Here is a 26,357-nt window from a genome sequence, read left to right as displayed (position 1 = left end):
TATGATGAGAAAAGGAAATTCCTCTTTCCAACCAAATCTTAAAAAGCCACATCCATTGTGCCAAGGACAGCCCAGACAAGAGTTCATAATATTCACATTACCTGGGATCATTTTGATGGTTGTGTTTACATCACTCCATTTGTGTACCCGGTCAAACTTCCAGTCCAGGATAAAATTTCCATTATCTGTTACCACAGGACCCTAGAAATAATTTTCCAAATTGAACAAAGTGAGAAAGTGGCATAACCAAGAGAAGGATCCTAAATAACCTGTTCTAACCACCAGTCCCCACCCCACCCCCTTGTGCTTTCCAGAAGCAACGCTGTGAAGCAATAAAGAGCAAGAGCTTTAGGGCAGAATTTGTCACACAGCTGCAGAGCTCAGAGGAATGGCTGGCTGCCCTCCATGAGCAAAAGGAGGATAAATATACACGCTTCATGAAAAGCTTATTATAAACCCACTGGGGTAAGCATTAACTGCAGTAAGGGCTCAATGATTCTAAGTTCTCAGTCAACTGAAAAACTCTAACCACAAAACAGGTAACAGTACACTATTCACACAACTTCACAGTACCAACAATATAAAACATCACAATGCTATTTAACCCAGTCCTTCCCCCTAATTAAAAAATATGGGAAACAAGAGATGGTTTCTGAGGCCTGCACAGTTCATCAATAATTTGGGCACAAAAAGCATTTAAGACAACTAATGTTGACAGAGCAATACAAAGGGGCAAGGATACTACAACCCAGCAAATGGACAAAGAGGGCATGGAGGATACCCAAAGCCAGTGTTTACCAGCTGTGAGGTAGGGTGGCCCAGGCCTCAAGTTCAAAAAAGGTCAGATCACCTGGATAATACCAGACCCCAAAGGATAGAAGAATCATTCTTCAATGTGTCCAGAGGATGTGTACTATAGGATTACTTCACTTGCATAAGTCTGAATACAAAAATAATGAAGTCAATACTCAATAAATAAAAGCTGACTGTGGAGTCCAGACCGAGTCCAGACTGTGGAGTCCAGACAGACCTCTTTGAGAACCTGAACTGCCCTCCTGGAACTTACTGCCTTGTTGACGGCCATTCGAAGTTCAATCACACCCCCAAACTTCTGAGTCACAGCTCGGCTCACTGGGACATAAGCCATCGGGATGACCTCAATGGGAATTCCCTTGTGCCACTGATCCCCAAGGTTCTTTGAATCTTTCCTGGAAAGAAAGGGTCCAGAAGCTCAATGGCACAAATTCAAGCAAGGAGTTGATTACATGTAGTGAAAGGGTGAGGGAAGCAAGCAGGGACAAATCTACAGGATTCCAAAGGTTTGGGTTTTCACTGCTGAAGAGGACTTGAAGTAATGATGACATAAAGGTAAAAAGGTAAAGGCCCTCCCATTGATCGTCAATTTGCTCGAGCGAGCCCAGTAACGTCTCCATTGGAGACTTTGTTGTTACTGTGTCTGGCATATCGAATACTCTCGGTAGCTTGCCGGGCTCTATGACTGGCATGGGGTGTCCTAGAGCTATAAATTTCCTCAGTAAAATTATTTTTATATTAGCAGTTAGCTTAGCACAAGGACCTTCCACCCAATTCCTATGAGACGCCTGCCTGGTCACTGTCCACAGTGCATCATGCGTGGCCTGCCCTGACCCCAGAGGAAGCAGGGCATGCTGAGTCACTGCCGGCAGGCAAGACTGGCCCTGCTTCCTCAGAGGCTCCCCTGAGCAGATCAGGTGAGGGCTATATAAAAACATCCTCTGTTGACAGTGTGGCAGGCTGTTTCCAATTCCTTCCAAGGGACGCATGAAACAGCACAAGAACAAAGCTTAAAGTCTCTTAAGACCCTGCCTGGAGTCCTACAGTCATCGGTCTCTGAGAGCCTTTACCCTCCCTTTACCATGCCTCTAAAAACAGGGTCCAGCCACTCTCTCTCCTTCATGGACCCCAGGGAACACATGACACTGTACCTGAAATCTGCGATCACAATGAAGCAACTGGCATAACCAGCCACGATCTTCTCCTGGGTCAGGCAGCCTCTGGGAGTGGGAAAAAGCGATGAACACAGGAATAAGACAAAACTCAACCTGGGGACTATGGTCAGATACAGGAAACCCACATCCACTCAATTCTGGAACTTAAAAAGGGAAAGTCCCGGATGGGCACTGGTGGAGGGATGGGTACTTGATCATTGTATAACTGAAACCCAAGCACAAAAATTTGTAAGTCTAAAAAAATAAATAAATAAATAAAAATTTTTAAAAAGCGGGAAAGTCCCAAAGCTATGAAATCATGCAATGATTCCCTGTTCCATGGAGGGAACCAGAAGGCAACATCCTGAGTCAAGTCAGAGAGACAAGGACAAACAGAATGAACTCTAGGTGCAATACAAAGACACACAGCATGGGAATTAAAAGCAGTTCACGCTTGCTGCGATCTACTGAAAGTCAGCCCTCAACATAAGGGTTTAAAAAGAGGAGAAATTTAAAAAAAGAAACAACAACAACAAAAATGAAAGACCAAAAAATAATAATGCATACATAAAAACAGTTAATGGTAACAGTCCCTGAGGGTAGGATTGCAGAAATGAGTTTGCCAAGTTTCGGGTAGGGATAATGGGAGAGGGCCTGGGGATACTGGTGGAGGAATGTTGGCATAGTGGTGGGGGCGTGGTGTTGGTACCCTGAAACATTACTAACAGTATTATAAATCATGATGCCCAAATAAACACTGAAACAAAAGATAGAAAATAAATAATAAATTAAACAAATTGAAAAGGAAAATATTAATTTAAGTGAAAAAAAAATTACATAATGGGCTAAATTATGCTCAGCACCCCCTGCAAATTCAGGTGCCAACACCCAAACCCTCTAAGTACCTGTATTTGGAGATGGGATCTCTAAGAAATGATTACTGAGTGCATAGGTTTGGGCCCCCCCTGACAGGATTAGTGTCCTGGTAACAGACACTAGAGAGCTCATTCTCCTCTCCCAGCCCTGTTGGCATTCAGAGAGGAGACCGCATCCACAGGCCCAGAGAATTTTCCCCAGAAAACCTTTTGATACTATGATTTTCACTTCGACCCCCCAGAAATGTGAGAATCAAGTTTTGGATGTGGGAGTTTTGGTCTGTGGTATTTTGTTATACCACAAAATAGACCAGCTGACTTAAAGTTGATACTTGTAACTACACTATGAAAATATTGGCCTGTGTCACAAGAGGAAGGGACAACGGCTCCCACTCCGGAGGAGCTGATGCCATCTAAGATGCATCTGAATGGAATCTCTGGGCTTATCTGAGAGAGGACATTGAAAATGGTGTTAGGGAGGGTCTATGATTGACGAGTCAGGGCAAGCACTGAATGGCCTGTTCTGTCCACTATTTTGTTTGGTTTTGGAGGGCCATAATCAGCATTGCTCACAGCTTAGCCCTGGCTCTACACTCAGTGATTATTCCAAGCAGGACGCAGGGGACCAAATTTAGTGACAGGGCTCAAATCGGGTTGACCATGCACAAGGCAAGTCCCTGACCCACTGTACTATCACTCTGGTCCACCCTGTCTATCGACAGGGTAATAAAGTGAAGAAGGCACAGAGAGATTTTAAACAAATTTTGAGTCATCTTGTATTTAAGGGATGTTAGAATGGAACTTGACCTTCTTCAACTTATTCTCCCTCTCCCACCTCCCCGAACCTCCCACCCAAATTGACACTTAAGAAACACCAATAAACATTTTTCAAATGAACAACTATTTCAAAGCTGCTCACAGATATAAGAGCATCTTTAAAGCACCCATATAAGGCCAGAGCCATAGTACAGAGGGCAGGGTGCTTGCCTTGTATAGAGCTGACCCAGGTTCAACCCCAAGTTCTTCATATGGTTCCCTGAACCTACCAGGAGTGATCCCTGAGCATAGAGCCAGGAGTAAGTCCTGAGCACAATTGGATACAGCTCCAAAACAAGAACAAAGAAAGGAAGAAAGCACCTACATAATAGTCCAGTCCCAGTGATGTCTGCTTTAGCCTACACAATTTTATCACCTGAATTATAAAAATAATGCAGACATGGAGAAGCCACTAAGAGGAAAAACTTCATGAAAGAGGCCCAGGTTCCTGGTAACAGGATTGCCACTAATGATTAGAAATGAGAAGCTGGTTCTCCCCCATAAGCTCTTGACATTCTTAGTAGAAAAACAAACTCATGCATGTGCACAGTGACAATCTGTTTAACCTGTACTCCACTTTGCTTGGCTTAGAATAAACTGGCAGATGCTCTTTTGCAAGAAAGGCCCTGCAACACTCACCCTCCTCCCTTGATGAGATTGAGGTCAGCGTCCACTTCATCAGCACCGTCAATGGCAAGGTCAATCTGTATGGGAGGAAAGCAAAGACATAAAAGACTTTTTGAGGGAAGGTTCTAAACAAAGTTTAAACCTCCAAGAGCTCATCTGATTCTTGGCAGCCATATTAACTAAGCACAGTTATTCTCACTTAACACATCCACAAGCTGAGGCTCTGAGCGGTCCCACTAGGGAACAAACACAAGGCTGGGGAACCATGCCTTGGTGCCTAGCTCCCTACCCAGGACACCGCCTTTCCCAAAGACTGGTTGGTTCTCTGAGGAAGGGCTAGAAGGGCTAGAATTTTGGAAACTGCACAACATGGGTGGCATCGTCTCTGAGTTCAAAAACAAGTACACAGGACATCAGTGATATTAAAATGTCATTGCAGGGGTGGAAGGAGGGAGGGTCATTAAAGAAAAATAGGTTAACAAACACTGATTCAGCACACCGTGCTGGGCCGGAGCTATAGTACAGCAGTTAGAGCACTTGCCTTGCAGACAGTCAACCTGGGTTCAACCCCCAGCATCCCATATGGTCCCTGAGCACCACCAGGAGTAATTGTATGACCCCTCAAAAAAAAAAAAAGACTTAAAGAAGTCACTGCACAAAAGTAGTAAAAGGACAAACAAGTCACCAGAAAATAACTCAAAAGAAGAGTTAAGGGGTTTGCCTTGCACATGGCTAACCCAGGCTAAATCCCTGACACCATATATAATCCCCCCAAACACTATCAGGAATAAGCCCTGGGCACAGCTGGGTGTGCCCCAAAAACCAAAAACAATTTTTAAAGAAATGCACTCAAAGATGGCTGTATCTATAGTATACAGCAGATAGGGCAGCACTTGCCTTGCATGTGGCAGAGCCAGGTTCAATCCCCTGCATCCCGTATGGTTCCCTGTGCACTGCCAGGAGTAATTCCTGAATGCAAAGCCAGGAGTAACCCTGAACACGGCTGGCTGTGGCCCAAAACCAAAACAAAAAGAAAAGAAATGCACTTGCACCTGTTGTAAAGCAGATTAAAAAAACCTCTAGGTACAAATGCAGCTCATGTGGCTTATTTACTGCTCAGCACAACACACACGGAAAGCTGGGAGAGCTTCACTTCCACTTCACTTCCTTTCATTTTTTATTTTTGTGCCACATCCGGCGATGCTCAGGGCTTACTCCCTGCTCTGCACTCAGGAATCAGGCCTGGTGGGGTTGAGGGGGCCATCTGGGGTGCTGGGGTGTTGGGGATTGAACTTGGTGGGCAAGCACCCTCCCCACTGTACTATGACTCGGGCCCCTTGCTTTCATCTTTACACAGATTTTCCCATTGCCTGATTTTGCGGCTGGCACTGCTCCCGTGCCCTCCCCCACCTACCATCCCCCTGGGCAGAACTGGCCTTGGCACTGCTCAAGGCCTAGAAACCTTTGATCTTTTCTGCCAAGAGTTTCAGGCTCACCTTCAGGCCAAACTACTCTGCTCACAGCTCAGAACCATTGACTCAGGTCAGACTGTGTTCTAGTTATGCCCTCAGAAATCTCCCCCTGAGCCCTTCCCCAGGTTCTTCCATAACCCCCCCAACCCCCTACGGCCACAACTATCACAAACACCTGGTAGTAATTAAACCACCATCAAGCTCCAACTTCCAGCCTGGTTTTGGAGCTGCTATAGTCCTGCCCCACTCTCCCAACTCCTGCACTGCCCCTACTGAGCACCATTCAGCCTTCCCATCTGAGTCAGTCTGCACGGAAGCCCATGTGCCTGCTACCTACCCATCTCTGAACAGACTTTCCTGCCCCCGCCCCTTCACAGCTCTGCTGAAACTTTACCTTTTCCCATAAAACTCTCATAAGAGGGGCTGGAGCAACAGCACAGCAGGTAGGGCGTTTGCCTTGCACGCGGCCAACCCAGGTTCGATTCCCAGCATCCCATATGGTCCCCCGAGCACCGCCAGGAGTAATTCCTGAGTGCATGAGCCAGGAGTAAATCCTGTGCAATGCCGGGTGTGACCCAAAAAGAAAAAAAAAAAACTCTCATAAGGTCAGGGCAAAAGAGATAATACAGTGGGTTGGGCGCTTGCTTTGCACACAGCTGACAGAGGTTCAATTCCTAGTATCCCATGTGGTCCCCCCAGCCCTCCAGGAGTGACCCCCTGAGTGCATAGGCAGGAGTTAGCCTTGAGCACTGCTGGGTGTGGCCGGAAAACCAAAAAAAAAGAAAGGGGGGGGTGGAAAGAGAAAAGTCTCATAAGAAGCACCTAGTTTATATTCCGCTTATACCATCTGCAAAAAGTGTGGCCTCAGGCAAATGTTTAGCACTCTCTGTCCCTTTTTTAAATCTGTAAAATGGGATATCAATACTCATCTTCAGACTGTGGGACATTAAAGGTTAACACAGGCACAGCACTTAATATGATCCCAAGAATAGGGTAAGGGCTCAGTGAACACTGTTCTTCCACATTAACTTCAGTGTGCTCTGGGATCTCCATGGACTTAACTAGCTTCACTCTAAAATGGGTTTTAATCTGCTTTCAAAGGCCAACAGCTATCTGAGATATTATACTACGAGCTTATCTCCACTTAGTGATAAATTCCAGGACCAGCCTGCACCAGGACAACCCTGTACCAGGACCACCGGAAGATGTAATACTCCCTCTCCAATCATTCTTCACTATATTCAAAGCCTCACAGTTAAACTATATGGAATATACTAGAAACTAATAACCCCTCTAGGTTTTGTTATTTCAGCCAGGTTTAAAACTCAAGGTTCCAACACAAGAGCCCGGTTCTTACCTCTGGATGCCGGTCCAGGTCACTGAGAGTGAGGCCGTACTGCAGGATGAGCTGACGGGCCTGCAGAGACAGAAAAGGACACACATCAGTGACACGGAACTCCCGGGATGCTTTTAGATTAAGGCTCAGACGTGAGATCTCACTCCATGAATGGCACAGAGAGGTTAGCTCATCCTGGGAGTGACACAAAGTGCAGACTCAGTACCACTGCCTATGTAAGAAAATGGCACAGATGCCAAAGCCTCTAGTGCCATGTAGTAGTCTGGTGGGTTTTAGTTTTGCTGCTTGAGTTTTTTTTTTTCTCCTAGCTTCCCTGCGCTCATGGCAATGCTGACCAGGGGGCACACACCCCTACTTGTGGTGTTCCCACACACATCTGACTGCGGCACACCAGGGATGAAATAGTTTTTGTTGCTACTGTGGAATCACAAAGTGTTGTGTGACCAGGAACATGCTCTGAATGTGAAGCAGGGTGCCAGGAAGAGAGAGGGAGAGGGAGAAAGAGAAGGAAAGATGGGATGAGAGGAGAAAGGAGAGGGGGGAAAGAGAAGGTGATGAGAAATACAGATTTAAAGATGTAGATAGATTGTAAAAAGATGCATACACACACATACACACACTAGTTGATTCTGTTTCTCTAGCAACATTCAAGTAGAAAAAAAAATGGCGCAGAAGCAATATTGAAGAGATTGAACTTAAGAATCTTTCAACACTGATGAAAGATATCAATGCCCAGATTCAAGATTACTAATGAAGACACAATACATCAAAGCAAACAGAGCAACCTGTTGGAAAAGAGTTAAGATGTTTGTAGGAAAACTCAGCACCACCAACTTTATAGGCAATCTTACATCCAACTTTTCAAACAGACTGACAAAAAGTGAGCCCTGACACATGGCCCTGACAGGGATTGATAGCTGTAATAAATGCACCACGAACCTTCATGCTGGGCCAACCAAAGGTCAGTAGTGAGGATTTGTGTTCTTGTCACTGCTTACAACATGCAGAAGAACCAAAGATATAAAGCTTATTTCCAATGGCAGATTCTGCTTAAAGTAAAAACACCTGAGTTTAAGAGAATAAAGGTGAGAGAGAGAGAGAGAGAGAGAGAGAGAGAGAGAGAGACAGAGAGAGAGACAGAGAGAGAGACTAAAGGTTTTAGTTCTCATCTGTCACGTACCAGGCATGTGACCCATAATACATTATTTTTGTCTATAAAAAAAAAAAGATGGAACAGGGTCAGAGAGACAGCTCTGTGGGCTGAAGCACATACTTTGCACGCAGGAGGCCAGAGTTCAACTCCCAGCACCACATGGTCCCCCAAGCACCACCTGGAGCGACCCAAGAGTACAGACCCAGAACTAATTGGGAGTGGCCCCCGCAAGCAACTCAAAAAAGATGAAGAGAGAAATGAGCAGTGTCAGTCTCCACATCCAAAATCCTACAACTCTGAAAATAAAACACAGAGACCCTGGAACTTGCAGTGCATGGATCTTATATGAATCTTGTTCAAACTACAGAAAATGTGTTTAAAGTATAAAACATAAGGTAAGAAATCTGAACCCTAATTTTAATGATATCAAGGATCATTAAGCTTTTTATATTGGTGAGATACTTAAAAGTCTTAACTTTCTTATTTTTAAGAAACACAATAAATACAATGAAATTATACTACATAGTAAAGTACCACATACTATTTGTTTCAAAATAACGAATACAGAAATGGGAAACAGATGAAACAAATTTGGTTATAATTTGATAATCATTGAAACTGATAAGTACATATAAGTTCATTACATTGTTATTTATTCCATGTGAATTTCAAAGTTTTCCATCAGCTAGAGAGAAAGTACAGGAGGTAAGGTACTAGGCTTGCAAGTGGCTGCACCCAATTCCAATCCCTGGCACCACATACAGTCCCCCAAGCACTGTCAGGATCACTCCTGAGCAAAGAACCAGAACTAGGCTCTGAGTACTGCCCCCAAATTCCTCCTGCCCCCAATTCTTTGTTGTTGGGTTTTTTTTTTTTTTTGGTGGGGATGGGGGGGACCCACGCCCTACAGTGCTCAGGACTTACTCCTGGCTCTGTCCAGGGATCAATCCTGGCAGGGTTGTTCGATTCCCAGCATCCCATATGGTTCCCTGAGCACTATCAGGAGTAATTCCTGAGTGCAGAGCCAGGAGTAACCCCTGTGTATTGCCGGGTGTGACCCAAAAAGAAAAAAAAAAAAAAGGAAACCATACGAATGCCAGGAATGGAACCGAGGTTGGAGGTGTGTACTTACCCATTGTACTATCTCTCCAGCCCCCTCACTCCTCCCCAATTTTTGTATTATAAAAAGCTAAAATAAAATGTTTGCTACAAAAACCACATTTAAAAAAAATTTTATTCTTATGAACAAAAAAATATATAATGAGTAAAATTAAAATATTGTCAATTATTTTTCAGTCCCTACATTTCTCCAAAAGAAGTATTACAGAAACTATTGTAAATTCTGTGGAACTTAGAATGGGAAAGAATATTTACCCAATATCCATCTGATAAGGGGTCAATATCCAGGATATACAAGACACTAGTAGACCTGTACAAGAAAAAACCTCCAATCCCATCAAAAAATGGGTAGATGAAATGAACAGAAGCTTCCTCAAAAAGGAAATACAATGGCCAAAAGGCACATGAAAAAATGCTCCACATCGCTAATCATCAGGAAGATGCAAATCAAAACAACAATCAGGTATCATCTTACACTACAGAGACTGGCACACATCAAAAAGAACAAAAACAACCAGTGCTGGCACAGATGTGGGGAGAAAGGGACTCTCATTCATTGCTGGTGAGAATGCCGACTGGTCCACCTTTTTAGGAAAACAACATGGGCATTCCTCAAAAAGCTAGAAACTGAGCTTCTTTATGATCCCACAATACCATTTCTGGGAATATATCCCAAGGGTGCAAAATAGCACAGTAGAAATATCATCTGCACCTGTATGTTCATTATAGCACTGTTCTCAATAGCCAGAATCTGAAAACAACCTGAGTGCCCAAGAACAGACAACTGGTTCAAGAAACTTTGGTATATCTATACAATGGAATACTATGCAGCGGTTAGGAAAGATGAAGTCATGAAATATGCTTATAAGTGGATGAACATGGAGAGTATCATGCTAAGTGAAATGACTCAGAAAGGAGGACAGACAGGATGACTGCACTCATTTGTGGAATATAAAATAACATAATATGAGAATGACACCCAAGGACAGTAGAGACAGGATCAGGAATATTGCTCCATGGTTGGAAGCCTGCCTCATGAGCTGGGGGAGAAGGCAACTGGAATAGAGAAGGGATCACTAAGTCAATGATGGTTGGAAGAATAGTTCCAGATGGAAGATGTGTGCTGAAAGTAAATTAAAGAACAAAACGTGATGGCCTCTCAGTATCTGTATTGCAAACAATAATGCCCAAAAGTAGAGTGTATGGGCAAAATTGTCTGCCACAAAGACAGAGGGAGGGGTAGGATATGAAGGGGTAGGGGAATATTGGAGACATTGGTGGTAGAAAATGTGCACTGGTGGAGGGATGAGTGTTGGATCACTGTATGACTGAAATTCAAACATGAAAGCTTTGTAACTATCTCATGGTGATTCAAAAATTTAAAAAATCTTTTAAAAACTTTGTGGAACTTCCAGAAGTTGTAGATCCTATAGTTATTTTAAATATGTGTGTGTGTGTGTATATATATATATATACATACATATATATATATATATAATTGAGAATGTTGGGCCAGAGCAACAGTATAGTGGATAGAGTACTAGTCTTGCATGTGTTTGACCCGGGTTCAACCACAGGATCCCACATGATCCCCCAAACCCAGTAGGAGTTATTCCTGAGCACAAAGCCAGGAATAAGCCCTCAGGATGGGTGGGTATGGCCCAAGTACAAAAGCAATAAAAATTGACTGAGCAAGTACACAAGACAGACTCTGAGATGACCCAAGACACAACACAGCCTCTGAGATGACCCAAGCTGCATAACATAAAACCCATGCCTTTGTGGACGATTCCCATCTATAATACACCAGGGCTGGCCTGTAACACCAACAGCTGATAAAGCATGCCCCTCAGGAGGGAAGTGGTGTGTTGGAGCACTGCTAAACCCTCCTTCCCTTGCGCTCCATCTCTCCTCTCACTATGCACTGGGGAAACTAGTTGTCAGATTCTAAAGATACTAGGACAAGCCAAGAGATAGACCTATTACCCCAATAGTCAGTGAAGAACTGAGACCAGTAACACGCAACATGACTGAGCTTGGAAGTGGACTTTTCAACTATAGTCTTGTGATCGCAAGTGGTAGTCATGGCCAAGAGTCTAACTAAAACCTCAGGAAATCTTGTAAGCCAGAACAACCTAACTAACCACCCAGATTCCTAAACCTTCGCCACTGTAAGGTTTACTATTTTTTTAAAAGCAAGCTTCTTAATACAAAATCAAGGGAGGTGGGGGAGAACCTCATTCCACAATAACACATGGAATAAGGAGGGTGTCAGAAAAACAATTTTATAAGGATTCAGGGTGAAGGATTGCATTGGATTGTATAGGATTCAGGGTCACAGTCTAACATGCAATTAAAATGAGATACATAATTTTCTCTTAATGTTATAGTTTAGAAATGTAGCACTGTAGCACTGTCCTCCCGTTGTTCATCAATGTGCTCGAGGGGGCCCAGTAACATCTCCATTGTGAGACTTGTTGTTACTGTATTTGGCATATTGAATACATCACGGGTAGCTTGCCAGGCTTTGCCAAGTGGGCGAGATACTCTCAGTAGCTTGCCAGGCTCTCCAAGAGGGGTGGAGGAATCGAACTCGGGTCAGCCGGGTCGGTTGTGCAATCGCTCCAGCCCATATTTTAGAAATATTTAAATATATTCAGATAAATTACATGAAAACTATATATCAAGAAGCAGTTACATCAAGATTCCTAAGGGGAAAATTACATGAATGTATTTTAACCTTTCTTAGTTTCAAACTCTGCTTGGACCACTTGACACTGGTCTTGTTTCATGAGGTTCGCCTATTTGCTCATTTAAGGGAATAGGAGATGAGAGAGCACATTTCCCATAATCATTACCTTATTACGGAAAAGGTAAAAGGTAAAGGCCCTCCCGTTGATCGTCGATTTGCTCGAGCGGGCCCAGTAACGTCTCCATTGGAGACTTTGTTGTTACTGTGTCTGGCATATCGAACATGTCTGGCATTACCTTATTGCACTCAGCATAACTTGTGCCAATGTCAAATAACTTGGCATCTCCTGAGTTCAATCTAGGAAGTGAAAATCCCAATATCCAGAAGAAATAAAAATCTTAAAGAGGTCACAGTGAAAACTAAAAACAGTGTCTCCTGCTTTCCTGCCCTATCTGGCACTAGGAAGGGATTAGGGAAAAAAGGAGAAATGGAGAGAATGTAGAAAGAAGAGGTCACAGTCCCCTTGGAGCTGTGAGCTTGTTTTGCATAAGGAACAGCAAACTCCTAGATAAAGATACTTGTCCTTATCCTCATACCCCCTCCACCCAAAAACCTGAAGATGAAGAAAAGTTACTCCTGATGACTCTGCTGAGGACTGCAGATACCTCAGGAGACCAGCACATGAAGGAATGCACTGTTCTGGAACCCAGGGGTCAGTCTCCAACCCACCGCTTCTTCCCTGATCTTTTCCTATAGGAGCCCCTTGCTATGATGGTTGCTTTGAGGACAGGGTCACACACCACCTTCCAGAGTGGCAGCATGTTGCCAATAAAGCTCTTTCTTCTGATCCATCACGTCTCCTGTTTGGTCCTCGAGCAGCAATTGGAACCACACCTCCACTGTTTAATTTGGAGAGCCAACTAGGACAGCAGGCTGCTCCTCAGAGCCAACCCCAAGTCAGAAACTTTCTGTAAAGCCCTTAGGCTGAATGGGCCTCTTGGCACTGGGGATTGTTCCCTTCTTTCCTGCCAAAGTCCTTGGCCTCTCACACCACTCCCAAATAACAGATGTATCTATGACCACTTCTATACCTCTGAATGGGGTACGTCACCAAGGTATGCACAGCTTGAGAAACTCTTTAAGTGTTCTATGGGAGTTAGAAGAGTGTAGTTGGCAGGGCTAGACCCAGATTCAATCCCCAGCACGCTAGATGGTCCTCTGAGCATTACCAGGAGTAATTCCTGAGTGCAGAGCCAGGAGTAACACCTGAGCATCGCTGGATGTGCCACCCCACTCACCACCACTACACATACACACACACAACAACAACAAAAAGAATACTGTAGATTCCTGTCCAAATCTGTAAGTCATAAATTATCTATATGTGGCCACTTATTTCTGTTATTTCCTTCAACGGGAGGGCCTTTACCTTTACCTTTTATTTCTGTTATTTCCTAGAAAAAAAAAAGAGCACTGAAAATGATCTTATTTAAAAGATACTTTACCACCTTCTGATAACTCGGGAAGGCTGAAAGGGATAGGCAGGTAGACAGAGAAAGGCCCTCAGCTTAGGTCAACAAAATTTCTCAGACTGATGCATCCAGTGGATACAGAAAACAGAGACCTGATAAGATCTTCAGCAGTGGACCCTGAGGAGATTGGACCCCTCCCCATGAAGTTCCTCAAACCCTCAGGCCTCTCCCTTAATCCGATTAACTTTAGTGATTCAGCCCTGAGAAGACTCCAGAAATGTTCAGGATCAAGGGATCAAGACAACCTATAAAAGAGAAAAGCCTATAAAAAGTCACCTTGAACAAAGAAAGGGCACACATTTGCTGCCTGAGCCCATGTGGCCAAGCACATGTGGCACCCGAGCACAAGTGTCGCCTGCATCTCCCCTCTTTAGATGTGTACTTTCATGCTTTCTTCGTGTCTAATGCTAGGATGTATAGGGGCTCTCTCCGCCCTTGGGGAAGCGCGCATTCTCTCTCTCACTCTCTCCCACTCCACACCTTAAAACGCTCCAAACAAAATCTATTTACTTCACTGCTTGTCTACTCCTGAAATTCCTTTCTGCAAGGGAAACAAGAACCCAGTAACCTTGGGTCCCAGGTGGCAGAGGCGGATCGGGAGGTAGTGACTGTCTTTCTCCTCCCCACTTCACATAAGTCATCCATGGGGCCCACTGACATCAAAACCAGACAGAACAGAAACCATAATACTTAGATCTGGCTTAACTATTTAAAAATAGGACTAAGAGAATCACTGCTGGAGAACAGAGCACTATGTAATCCAATAATTTCAGACATAGATGTGTGTCCCTTAGCCTAAGTGGGAGCTCTTCCACCCAACCCAAAATCACCCCACGCCATTGGGAGATGACACGTCTGGTACTTTATTCATGCTACGTATGTTGTTTGTTATACGCTATGATTTATGGGTTTGTCAAGTAAATATTTCAGGTTTGTCAAGTAAACATTTGTGGTTAAAAAAAAAGAATGGGAAAGAGGGATCACACTGGCAGAGACTTAATCCTGACTCTCTGCTCAGGGGATCACTCCCGGTGGGCTTGGATTGACCTGGATTCGATCCGTGGCACACCAACATGGGATGCCAGGGATCGAATCCAGGTCATCTGCGTGCAAGGCAAGCACACTGCCCATTGTACTATTGCTCTGGCCCCAGGTTCAAATATTTTTTAAGATGTCTGAAATTTAATGAAAACCAGGAGACTTTTTCTTTTAATTATAAATGTTTATTTGTCTTCCCTACTTCTGTTTTACTTTTGGGTAGAATGTTTAAGAATATGTGGTTCAGCAATGCAAACCACAACACCCTAAAGGACAGGGAGAATGTTAAAGGGATTGTGCTTGCCACGAGGTGGGGGTGGGGAGGGGGTGGTAGGAGGGATACTGGAAACACTGGTGGTAGAGAATGGGCACTGGTGGAGGGATGAGTACTCGATCACTGTATGACTAAAACATAAGCATGAAAGTTTGTAAGTCAGTAACTACCTCACAGTGATTCAATTAAAAAAGAATTTTTGAAACAAGAATAATGCATTAAAATAACTACAAACAGTAACATCAAAAATTAAAACAAATGTAATGGAAAAAAAGAATAAATGTAAAACTCATGAAATACTAAATAAAACCATATAAATGTATTAGCTGTCCAAAAAAAAAGAATATCTGGTTCAAAACTGCTCATGATCTGAGATAATTTTGAGAATAAAAACTGGTTGGAAACGTAGTAAGTTTTATCTAAAAACATTCAGGTCTCTAGATTCATAAAACTGAATGTAATTTTTAATTTTTTATTCTATCTGTTTTTTTTTTTTTATAATTTATTTATTTATTGAATCACTGTGGGAAAAGTTACAGAGCTTTCGGGTTTAGGTCTCAGTCATGTAGATACCGAACACATTTCCCTTTACCAATACTCATTTTTAACCCTGAACCCCAATAGACCCCCACCTCCCCCCCCTCCCAATTCTTGTGAGGTAGATGAGTTCTAGTTAATACTCTATCTACTTTGACTAGATAGATTATTTCGATAGAAGATGCACAATTATTGTTAAGAGTTTACGACCCACCCCCCCCCCCCCAATCAGACATGCTGAAACAGCGTTGTGAAATGATTTGCTTTCTACAACTTGGTTTAAGAATAAAATGATGTCGCGCGGCCGCGATAGCGGCCGCGCGGTTTTGAATTTCTGCTATTTTACTTATTGACCCTGGAAGAATTTCTATTAAAAGTTAACTAGTTAAGAGATTGGTTTCTGTGTCCTGGAGTCGTGGCCGTGCCGGAGAGCCGCTCGTGGGGGGCAGCTGGCGACCCCGGTGGGGCGTGGGGGACGGCCCACAAAGCCCCCCTTCCCATGAGGTCCCCGCTGCTCCCCCCCCGAGCCCGGCTCAAACCCGCTTTCCACAAGGCTCCCGTGCGGCCGCCATCTTTCTTTCCAGAGAGGAACGGGCGGGCTGGTCAACGCCCTTCCCCCTCCGGGCAGGCTTGGTGGCGCGGATCAACACAAGTCCATTTGCTTTTCTGCTCCAAGCGGCTGGTTCTCTGTGCTAAGTCCTTGTGCCTCCGGGGCCGTGGCCGTGCCGGAGAGCCGCTCGTGGGGGGCAGCTGGCGACCCCGGTGGGGCGTGGGGGACGGCCCACAAAGCCCCCCTTCCCATGAGGTCCCCGCTGCTCCCCCCCCCGAGCCCGGCTCAAACCCGCTTTCCACAAGGCTCCCGTGCGGCCGCCATCTTTCTTTCCAGAGAGGAACGGGCGGGCTGGTCAACGCCCTTCCCCCTCCGGGCAGGCTTGGTGGCGCGGATCAACACAAGTCCATTTGCTTTTCTGCTCCAAGCGGCTGGTTCTCTGTGCTAAGTCCTTGTGCCTCCGGGGCCGTGGCCGTGCCGGAGAGCCGCTCGTGGGGGGCAGCTGGCGACCCCGGTGGGGCGTGGGGGACGGCCCACAAAGCCCCCCTTCCCATGAGGTCCCCGCTGCTCCCCCCCCCGAGCCCGGCTCAAACCCGCTTTCCACAAGGCTCCCGTGCGGCCGCCATCTTTCTTTCCAGAGAGGAACGGGCGGGCTGGTCAACGCCCTTCCCCCTCCGGGCAGGCTTGGTGGCGCGGATCAACACAAGTCCATTTGCTTTTCTGCTCCAAGCGGCTGGTTCTCTGTGCTAAGTCCTTGTGCCTCCGGGGCCGTGGCCGTGCCGGAGAGCCGCTCGTGGGGGGCAGCTGGCGACCCCGGTGGGGCGTGGGGGACGGCCCACAAAGCCCCCCTTCCCATGAGGTCCCCGCTGCTCCCCCCCCGAGCCCGGCTCAAACCCGCTTTCCACAAGGCTCCCGTGCGGCCGCCATCTTTCTTTCTTATTCTATCTGTTTTCATTAAACAGGAGAGCAGTTGACTTTGTCTTATAAGATTTTTGACTAGTAAAATGAAATTCCTGTGCTAATACCAACAGAGGCTCCAAATCAGTAAACTTACTGAAAATATAAATAAATAAAGTTAAAGCAATCTCTAGGACCATTTGGTCCCCAAGGTTTTTAGTAACAATTTTTTAGAACTACTTAGAGTAAATAATGGATTATTTCAGGCAAGATAATAATTGGATTTACTGAATTAAGTCTCCATCCTAACACAGCTGAAACCTGCTTTGGGGTCACTACTGTGCTCTGGTGTGACCCCTGGCGGAGCACAGGGGACAATACACAGTGCTGGGGGCCAAATGCAAGGCAAGCACCTTACCTCCTACATGTACTCTAGACTGTAAATGTTTTCATTAATCTGCCTGGAAAATGAAGATCTGTTACTAAAATTGTTTCATTTAAGTTTCAATTTTACCATCAGGGCCTTCTTGTATTGCTCTTAGGAAAACTATGTTTTAATTGCAGGTTTGAAATTTATGCTATTGCATTTAAATGGGTAGCTGAATATTGTTAAGGTCACCTGTGTTTTTAACTATTTTGGTATTTTTGGTTTGCTTGGCTTTGTTTTTTAAGATCTATGAGATAAAATCACCCCAAAATCAAAATTCTAATAAAAACAATTCTTGGTTGATTAAAAGGAAAAATAAATGTGAACGATCTTGGGAGAGCTAGGGCATCCCACAATATTTATTATCTCCTCTTAATGGAAAGAAAAATGTACATGAATCAGGTGCATCTGGTATGCTAAAGCTTCATAAAAGCACTGGTAAATAAGACATGTTTAATCTTAACTGTGAATAATAATGTGAGCACTCTAAAATTATTTGAAAATCCTAAAGAGTCATAATTCTGATTCTTTTATTTATTTATCTTTTCTTCTTATATTTATTTATTGAATCACTGTGGGAAAAGTTACAAAGCTTTCAGGTTTAAGTCTCAGTCATACAATGATCAAATACCTTTCCCTTCACCAGTACTCATTTTTCACCACCAAGAACCCCAATATACCCCCCCACCCCTCCCAATGCCTGAGGCAGATGATTTCTACTAAATTTTTCTCTACATTAATTACATTCATTATTTTGACAAAAGATGCACCATTATTTGACAAAAGATGCACCCAACAATCAGAATTGCTGAAAAGGCATTGTGAAATACTTTGTTTTCTATAGCTGGTTATGAGAATCATATAATGATTTTGGATTTCTGCAAAGAGTCAGATAATTATGAGATTGGTTTCTGTGCATCTGGTGTCATGGCTGTGACAGAGAGCCACTCGTGTGGGGCAACTCGTGACCTCGGTAGGGCGTGAAGGACGAGCCGGTACCTCCTCCATGAGATTGCAGTTTCCCTGTCACCGCTGGCTCATACCTGGCTTTCCTATAAGCTCTGAGGTGGCGGCCACCTTGTATGCGGTCCAGATGCACTTCTGCCAAAAGTCGCTGGGTTTCAAGATTTGTTTCTGAGTCTCTGGGATCATGGCCGTTAATCAAGTTGATCAGGAGCCAGAGAGGTCATTTGTAGGCGGTGACTCGGGGTCTCGTTGGGATGGGGAGGAAAGGGCTGGTTCCACCCCCATCTGGTGAGGCCCCGCGTGTCTCGTCACTGCAGGCCCAAACCTGACTGTCCAGTGGCCTCTGGAGGATGGTGGTCACCGGGCCACCAGGGGGAACAGGACAAGGCACGAAACCTATTCCCACCTGGAGTGGCCCAGCGCCAGTAACCTACTGCAGGAACAGGACACATTTCTGCCAAAAGCCTTTGGGTTCCGAGATTCGTTTCTGAGTCTCTGGGATCATGGCCATTAAGCAGTTTGACCAGGAACCAGAGAGGCCATGCTTCCAATTATATAGCTGAGCCTTGTGGGTGTGTCTACCACATACCTAACTTTTGGCCTTTTACTTTCTTGGTAAACTTTGCCAAGTTTTTGGGGTCTGGCCAAAGCACAGCAGCAATTTTGGGGTACCTGAAAGTCTGACGTTGCCATCAGGCTGCTGATGCACTCGCCTCACAGGTACAGATTGACCTGCTGGCGGCACCATACCCCCCAATTCTGGTTATTTCTTAATGGTTAGGAAATTGTATGTCAAAAAAACTGAACAAACTTCCTTGCCAACTGTGTTATATATCTTTAGTTGTGAGCTTTTTTTAAAGTTTTTTTTCCACTTGTTTTTGGACCACACCAAGCTATCCTCAAGGCTCATTCCTGGTTCTGTGCTCAGGGACCATTCCTGTGGGGCACAGGAGAGACAACATGTGGTACCAGAGTTTGAACCATGGTCAGCTGCATGCAAAGCACCTCATTCTGCTGTACTGTCTCTCTGGCCCAAGCGTAAGCATTACTGCCATTTAGGAATTTTTCTAATACCTTTTTCAGAGACATCTTTTGGGAAAAGGTATTTGACAGAAACTCCAGAGTACAAATTTGCCAAAAAACTGAAGATAAAATTACAGTGCTTTTGGAAAAGCTGGATTCTTAAAAATTACAAAAGATTGGGGCTGGAGCGATAGCACAGCGGGTAGGGCGTTTGCCTAGCACGCGGCCAACCCGGGTTCGATTCCCAGCATCCCATATGGTCCCCTGAGCACCGCCAGGGGTGATTCCTGAGTACAGAGCCAGGAGTAACCCCTGTGCATTGCCAGGTGTGACCCAAAAAGCAAGAAAAAAAATTACAAAAGATTAAGGTTTTATACATGAGACTGAATGTATTAAGAATGAATTTATGTCTACAGAAATCTGGTAAATTTTAGCTTATAAGTAGAACTGAACATTTACCTCTTTTCTTAACAACGTTTGCACTTTAAAAAAATATTTTGTGTCAATGTCTTGTGTGCATACATAAAGGAAGACAGATGATACTTTGTAACATATAATTTGGGAAATTCTTATATTTCATCTGGAATGTCAGAGGCAATAAATACTTTGTAACTTGAGATTAACCTCAAGTAGAGAAGGACTCAATATAAATCTCTCAGAAGAGAGCACAGAACAATACACCATAGACATGCTGCCAGACCCATGCCAGGCTGTTTCTGATTCAGGGGACTCCGGAGGGGCGTGGGTGAGGACCCTCCCTACCCAAAGGACCCATCCCTGGCTGCCAAAAATCTCCAGAACTCAACCATGGCCAAGCTCACAGCCACTCTCCATATGCTTGGACAAACCTCACCCATGTGTGAATCTATTCCTGGACATCCCATACTTTACACCACCAATATAGCAAGCGTAGCACACCACATTTGATTGGGTTTTAGAGTACAAGGCAAACAATCTTAGGGGGAAATATATTTAAGATATAGGACACAAGGCCCCACCTTTAACAATACCCTACTAATCTCTTATAGAAGGGCTTAATGGCTCCTGGGTGAAATACAACAATCTTCACACACTTTCCTCTAAGAAACCTTTTTTGTCTCATTTTTAGTGGGTTATTCGTAACAAACAATACAAAATAAATTATTTGGGGTTCAGGATGGAAATATGGAAACATAAAAAACCCTGGACAGTTGCCATTCTGCTTTAACAAGGGGACTCGCGGGGCTGGAGCAATAGTACAGCGGGTAGGGCATTTGCCTTGCACACGGCCAACCCAGGTTCGACTCCCAGCATCCCATATGGTCCCTCGAGCATTGCCAGGAGTAATTCCTGAGTGCAGAGCCAGGAGGAACCCCTTTGTATCGCTGGGTGTGAACCACCCCCCCAAAAAAAGCAAAAAAAAAAAAAGGAAACAAGGGGACCCGCAGAGTGATCCAGCTGTAGTTGGTCAAGAGCACTATCATGCAAAGGAGAAAATAAAATAAAAAGGCTCTCAGGGTTAAGTGCAGGAAAACATACCTATAACCTATGACAAAATGCTCCCTAAGAGAAACCACCCTGCACTAATTGTTTACTCCTGAGCCCCAGAAAGGCCATTTAAACTCAATCTAAGCTTGTAGGTTAAAGGGATATGTATAATTCCTACTGCACTAATGCAAAATGACTGGCCAAATTATTGAAAGTAAACAATCTGTTACCATAATTATTTAAAAGTCAGCAATAAAGCTGAGAGAAAACTGGTTTCAGTAGGATGCCTTTTTTTGTGGAAATCAGATTCCGCTCTTAATCGCGCCCTGTCATTTTGGGGGAAATCTTTTGCTTACTTGTAAACGCAAATGAATCCTGAATTTTTCTTATATGACGGTGACTTTCTGAGCCAGCATTTCCATTTTTTCTTAGTTGACTTGCACTGATTTAATAACTCGAACAGGTGTCTCTTTTTCTGTGGGGGGGAGGAGTCACACCCAGTGGTACTCAGAACTTAACTCCTGACTCTGCACTCAGGGATTAATCCTGTGGAGCTCAGGGGACTGTGCGGGATCCCAGGGATTAGACAAGGCAAGCACCCTACCCACTGTTCTATGGTTCCAGTAGTGACCAGTTCTCTTTTCAAGACTGCAAGTTGGAGACAGAGAACTCACCAAACAGCAGAGATCACTGCACTGATGGTGTTATTTTCATGGAAGCCTGAGGACATCAGAGAAACTGAAAATCCAGGAAAACCTGCCACCTGAAGTTGTTTTGACTGAGATATAAACCTGCAGTTCTTGGTGTTCTTGCATGGATTTTCAGTTTACTTCCACTGTAACCTTTTTGTTACACTGCAACCTTCCATTGTAATCTTTTGTCCAAGATTTAGACTGATTATCCTCAGAACTGAAAGAGGAAACAACTTCTGAGTTGTGGAACTCAAGAAGTTCCTGTAAAGCGGAATAACTGTCACCCCAAATAGGCCTTGGGTAAAAAGTTACTTTCCCTGAGAGGTCCAGAAGCTAAAACCAAGTTCACCTTTGTAGAAATATTTTTCTCACCAGTCCATTTGTTCTTTTCCATACACACACCCTGACCCTGTTTAGCAAGGGAAGTAAGCACCCAATTTCTTTTGAACAATTCACAATGGGGACCACCAGGCAGTTTTGATCTGTCCCAACTTCCATAGAAATAGAGGAACTGGGGCTGGAGTCATCATACAGCGGGTAGGGCGTTTGCCTTGCACACAGCTGACCCGGGTTTGATTCCCAGCATCCCATATGGTCCCCTGAGCACCGACAGGAGTAATTCCTGAATGCAGAGCCAGGTGTGACCCAAAAAGCAAAAAAAGAAAAAAAAAAAGAAATAGAAGAAATGACAGTGGGGATTAAACTATTAAACTAAGCCAAAGTTAAGAACAAAAACTAACCAAGGACACTAGTCCCTGACCTACTCTCCTCTTCTCCCAAAAGCCTATAAATAAAGACAAGTTTTCCCTTTGTCCTTTGTCCTATGTCTAGGTTTGTAAATAAGACAAGTTGTGTAACAGAGATAGACCCAGGAAGGGATTCATTGCTTTTCAACCCCTTCTTCCCTGTTTTCCATATAAACCCTCTTTTTTTTTCCCTTTATTTTATTTTATTTTTTTTAAAGTTGTAGATTTACAATTTTTTGTGCTTTGGTTTCAATCATACAATGATCAGATACCCATCCCTCCACCAGTGCCCATTTTCCACCACCATGGATAATATCCCTCCCACCCCCATCCCCCCATCCCCCCTGTCTCTGTGGCAGGGCAATCCCCTGTGTTCTCTCTCTCCGTTTGTAAAACCCTCTTTTTTAAAAAAAAATTTTTATTAGTGAAACACCATGACGTACAGTTGTAGACATAAAATTTTTGTGCCTGGATTTATACAGTGATCAAATACCCATCCCTCCACCAGTGCCCATTTTACATCACCACGGATCCCAGTATCCCTCCCACCCCCCATCCTCCCAGCCCACCCTGCCTCTGCAGCAGGGCATTCCCTTTTGTTCCTCTCTCCTTTTGGGTGTTGTGGAAAAAACCTTTCTTGAGACTGCAGACAAGACAGTTGTTTTGAGGACATGAATCCACCTTCTTCCAACCTGCTGGTGTGTTGCCAACAAAGTTCCCTCTCTTGGACCCATCACTGTGTCTCTCATCTGATTGGTCCTCTAGTGGCTGTGGAACTAACCTTCAGGGTTACAACGGGCCTCTAAGCACTGCCAGGAGCAAAGCCCACTTCCCTCCCTTCAGCAACTAGCAGTAGTTGGCTGGCAATAGCCAGTGAGCACTCCTGGATGAGGCGCAAAACAAACTAAATTAAGCCATCTTTTTACATAACAATTGGGCTGGACCTATAGCACAGTAGGTAGGGCGTTTGCCTTGCGGGCAGCCAACATGGCCAACCAGAGTTCGTTTCCTCTGCCCCTCTCAGAGAGCCCAGCAAGCTACCTCGAGTATCTCGCCCAAATGGCAAAGCCTGGCAATCTACCCATGGCATATTCGATATGCCAAACACAGTAACAACAAAGTCTCACAATGGAGACATTACTGGGCCTGCTCGAGAAAAATCGATGAACAACGGGAGCGCAGTGACAATGACAGTGACATAACAATTAGCTATCTAAATACATTATTAGCAATAACAATTTTAGGGAATGGAGAGATGGTACAGGAGAGAAGACACTTCCCTTACATGGAACTAAGATAGCCACAATCCTTGTTTAAATCCCCAGCACCACACATGGTCCCAAGAACAGCCAGAGGTCACTCCTGAGCACAGAGCCCAGAGCAGCCCCAAACACCCAGAAAATAAATAACAATTTTAAATAATGTTATTTGAGTGATCTTGGCAGTCCATACCTGAAGTGCCCTGCCTCCTCCCAAACTCCAGCTTCCCTGCCCAACTCAAAGTCCATCCTTTCGGGAAGCCCTCAATCCCTGAGGCAAGGAATGGGCTCTCCCTCTCTACAGTGCACTTATTTCTACTTCTCTACTATATACGTGGGGTTGTGGGGGGTGTACACACACACACACACACACACACACAAGCCTTAATTAATCCAACATTACCATGTGCCTATTACAAACCTGCTACCACAATGAACAATGATGATAATTCATTTGATGACCCTCACACGAGTCACACCTCCTGGGCATAAGGAGACTCAGATTTCACTGATCACTCTGTCCCATTAAACTCTGCCTCTACCACTGCAGCTGTTCTAGACACTGGCACAAAGGAGCCTGATGGGTAAATGTTACCCGCTGCCTGACAGAGAGGCCTGCTGTGACTTCCCCCTGACCCACCCTAACTTCTGATTCTCATCCTCCCAAATTATAAGCATTAACACAAGACAGGATTTCCCTTCAGTATATCAATTGTTCACAACATGAAGGACCCTCTACAATGACCTCAAGACTCGGCTGGGGTGCAACCCTTTAAGTTGGTGTCTATCAGCGGGCCTTTAAACTAACCCTCTCCCACCTTTGACTGAGCACCTATAGGGGTTCCTGCAAGTGGTCCTGTAGACACAGAGGATTCAGAATCACAAATGGCATGAGTGTCATTCCTCTGGGGTGCTATGGGTTAAATTACATTCCCCTATTAATGAAGAGTGCATCTGAATATTTTAAATGAATTAAGTTGGAATACTATTACCACAGATTATGAATTAAGCTGGAATACTAACCCCTATTACCAGATTATGGCCTTACCTAGATACAGGGTCTTTATGGATATGAAGCTCAAATGTAGTCACTCAGTTAGGCCTTGATCCAAAATTACTAGTGTCCTTAAAGAGGAAATTGGTACAAAGAGGGAGACTAGAAGGCAGAGATAAGGCAGTTTACCTACAAGTATTGCTTTGCTACAGCAATAGCAAAGATCACCAACAAACCACCAGAAACTAGGACAAAAGCATAGAATGAATGTTCCTTCACAGCCTTTCTAAAGATGCCACATCTCAATCTGAACAGCTGGCTCTAGAACTAAAAAATATTACATTGATGATTTTCAAAATCCTCCGTTTACAGTTCCTTATTAGGGCAATCCCTGGGAACCATCACACTGCATTCTACACAGCAATCCTACTGTGAATACAAACACACTACAGGTTCATCCCTCAGTGGTGATGGGATGAGCTCCTGCTGGAAGTCAGGCCTCCAAACACAGAAGTCAAGGGGTCTCCTTCGGGCACTGAGCAAGCTTCCCCGTCCACTCCTGCAGGCCATGAGGTTCAGGGGGCAGGAGAGCTAATGATTAGCCTGTGCTTCTGGAAGGAATGACTTTTCACTGCCACCCCATGGCTGGCACACTCAAATACCACCCGGAACTAAGGACGGAGCACGTGGCAGGTGAGTGGTCCTGTTTCTCATAAATTTCACAATAAAATTCTGAAAACTTTGAATCTTCTTTTGTTTTGCCAGATGGAGGAGACGAACTGAAGGCTTGCATAAGCAGTAGGCAGTTTTTGACTTAGACCTTATCCAGCTTTTAAATGTTCCTTTTATTGCTACCTTCCAAGCTATTTTAAATGGAAAACTCTATAATAACCCTTTAAATCCCTCTAAGTTTACACACTTAAAAGTTAGAACATGGACCAGGGGGTGTTCTCAGCAGTAGTGCATGTGCTTGGCATGTGTAAAGTCCTGGGTTTGATCCCCAGGAATGCAAAATGAGTAAATAAAATAAAATACAAAATAGAGCATGAAACAGTTTGGTTTCTTTTCCACCATTTCCAGTGACTATGCCTGGTTCAATATAAAGTTTAAGTTTGAAAGGCCAAAACCAACCCACGAACTTATGAACTGATTTTTTTTAATTTTTTAATTTTATTTTTATAAAGTTGATCACAATATTTGATTACATTTAATATTGAACACCAATCCAATCACCATGACACCTTCCCACTACCGTATTTCCATCCTGAACCCCAAACCCTGCCCTCAAAGCAGAACCGGAATCATTTATCTTTTATTGCTTGTTATGAATAATTCACTAAGAATGAGACAAAAAAGTTTTCTTAGAGGAAAGTGTGTGAAAATTGTCGAAAACTTGTGAACTTTTACAAGACCTGTGAACTGTGAATGACTCTTCTACCTAATCAACTGGAACTAGCCAGCCTTTTTCCAGAAAGTCTGGTACACTGCTATTAATTACTACCACAAGAAAAAAAAGAAAAGAAAAAGAAAAAGAAAGAAAGAAAGAAAGAAAGAAAAAGAAAACAAATCAGGGGCTGAGAATTCAGTCTTCAAAGCATGAATTCAAACTTCCAATTAAAGATGCCAATTAAAACATCTGTATTTACCTTAGCAATTTCCCAAAACTGCTCTAAGACTACAATAAAGAAATATCTCTAAAAGGCATTAACCCCCCCAAAAAAATAAGGAGAAAATAACAATTTTTTAAAAGCTGGGTCACTGACCAAGAATGTTAAATACAAGATTAAGAAAAATGAGAGAAATGTTTAAGTCACTACTAAAGAAATCTAAGAAATAACCAAATAAACAGCATAGACCCACTAAAGGGTTATGACACT

At 44.0% G+C, this 26,357-nt stretch overlaps 1 protein-coding gene across 1 annotated transcript in view; it reads right to left on the bottom strand.

Moving 5' to 3' along the window:
• The window catches only part of RPIA (ribose 5-phosphate isomerase A), a 48,718-nt gene that overhangs the window by 5,697 nt on the left and 16,664 nt on the right, over positions 1–26,357 (bottom strand). The window contains exons 4-8 of the mRNA XM_056116765.1: positions 7,115–7,174; positions 4,298–4,362; positions 1,965–2,033; positions 1,067–1,208; positions 102–201 (exon numbers count right to left, since the gene is read on the bottom strand). Of these exons, the coding sequence (XP_055972740.1) occupies positions 102–201; positions 1,067–1,208; positions 1,965–2,033; positions 4,298–4,362; positions 7,115–7,174 (436 nt within the window). The remainder of the gene's footprint in view (positions 1–101; positions 202–1,066; positions 1,209–1,964; positions 2,034–4,297; positions 4,363–7,114; positions 7,175–26,357) is intronic.

The sequence above is a fragment of the Sorex fumeus genome, unplaced genomic scaffold, assembly GCF_029834395.1.
Source record: "Sorex fumeus unplaced genomic scaffold, SorFum_2.1 ptg000003l, whole genome shotgun sequence".
Classification (NCBI taxonomy): Eukaryota; Metazoa; Chordata; class Mammalia; order Eulipotyphla; family Soricidae; genus Sorex; species Sorex fumeus.
The sequence above is the reverse complement of the archived record's forward strand: the minus strand, read 5'-3'. Positions and strand labels throughout refer to the sequence as shown.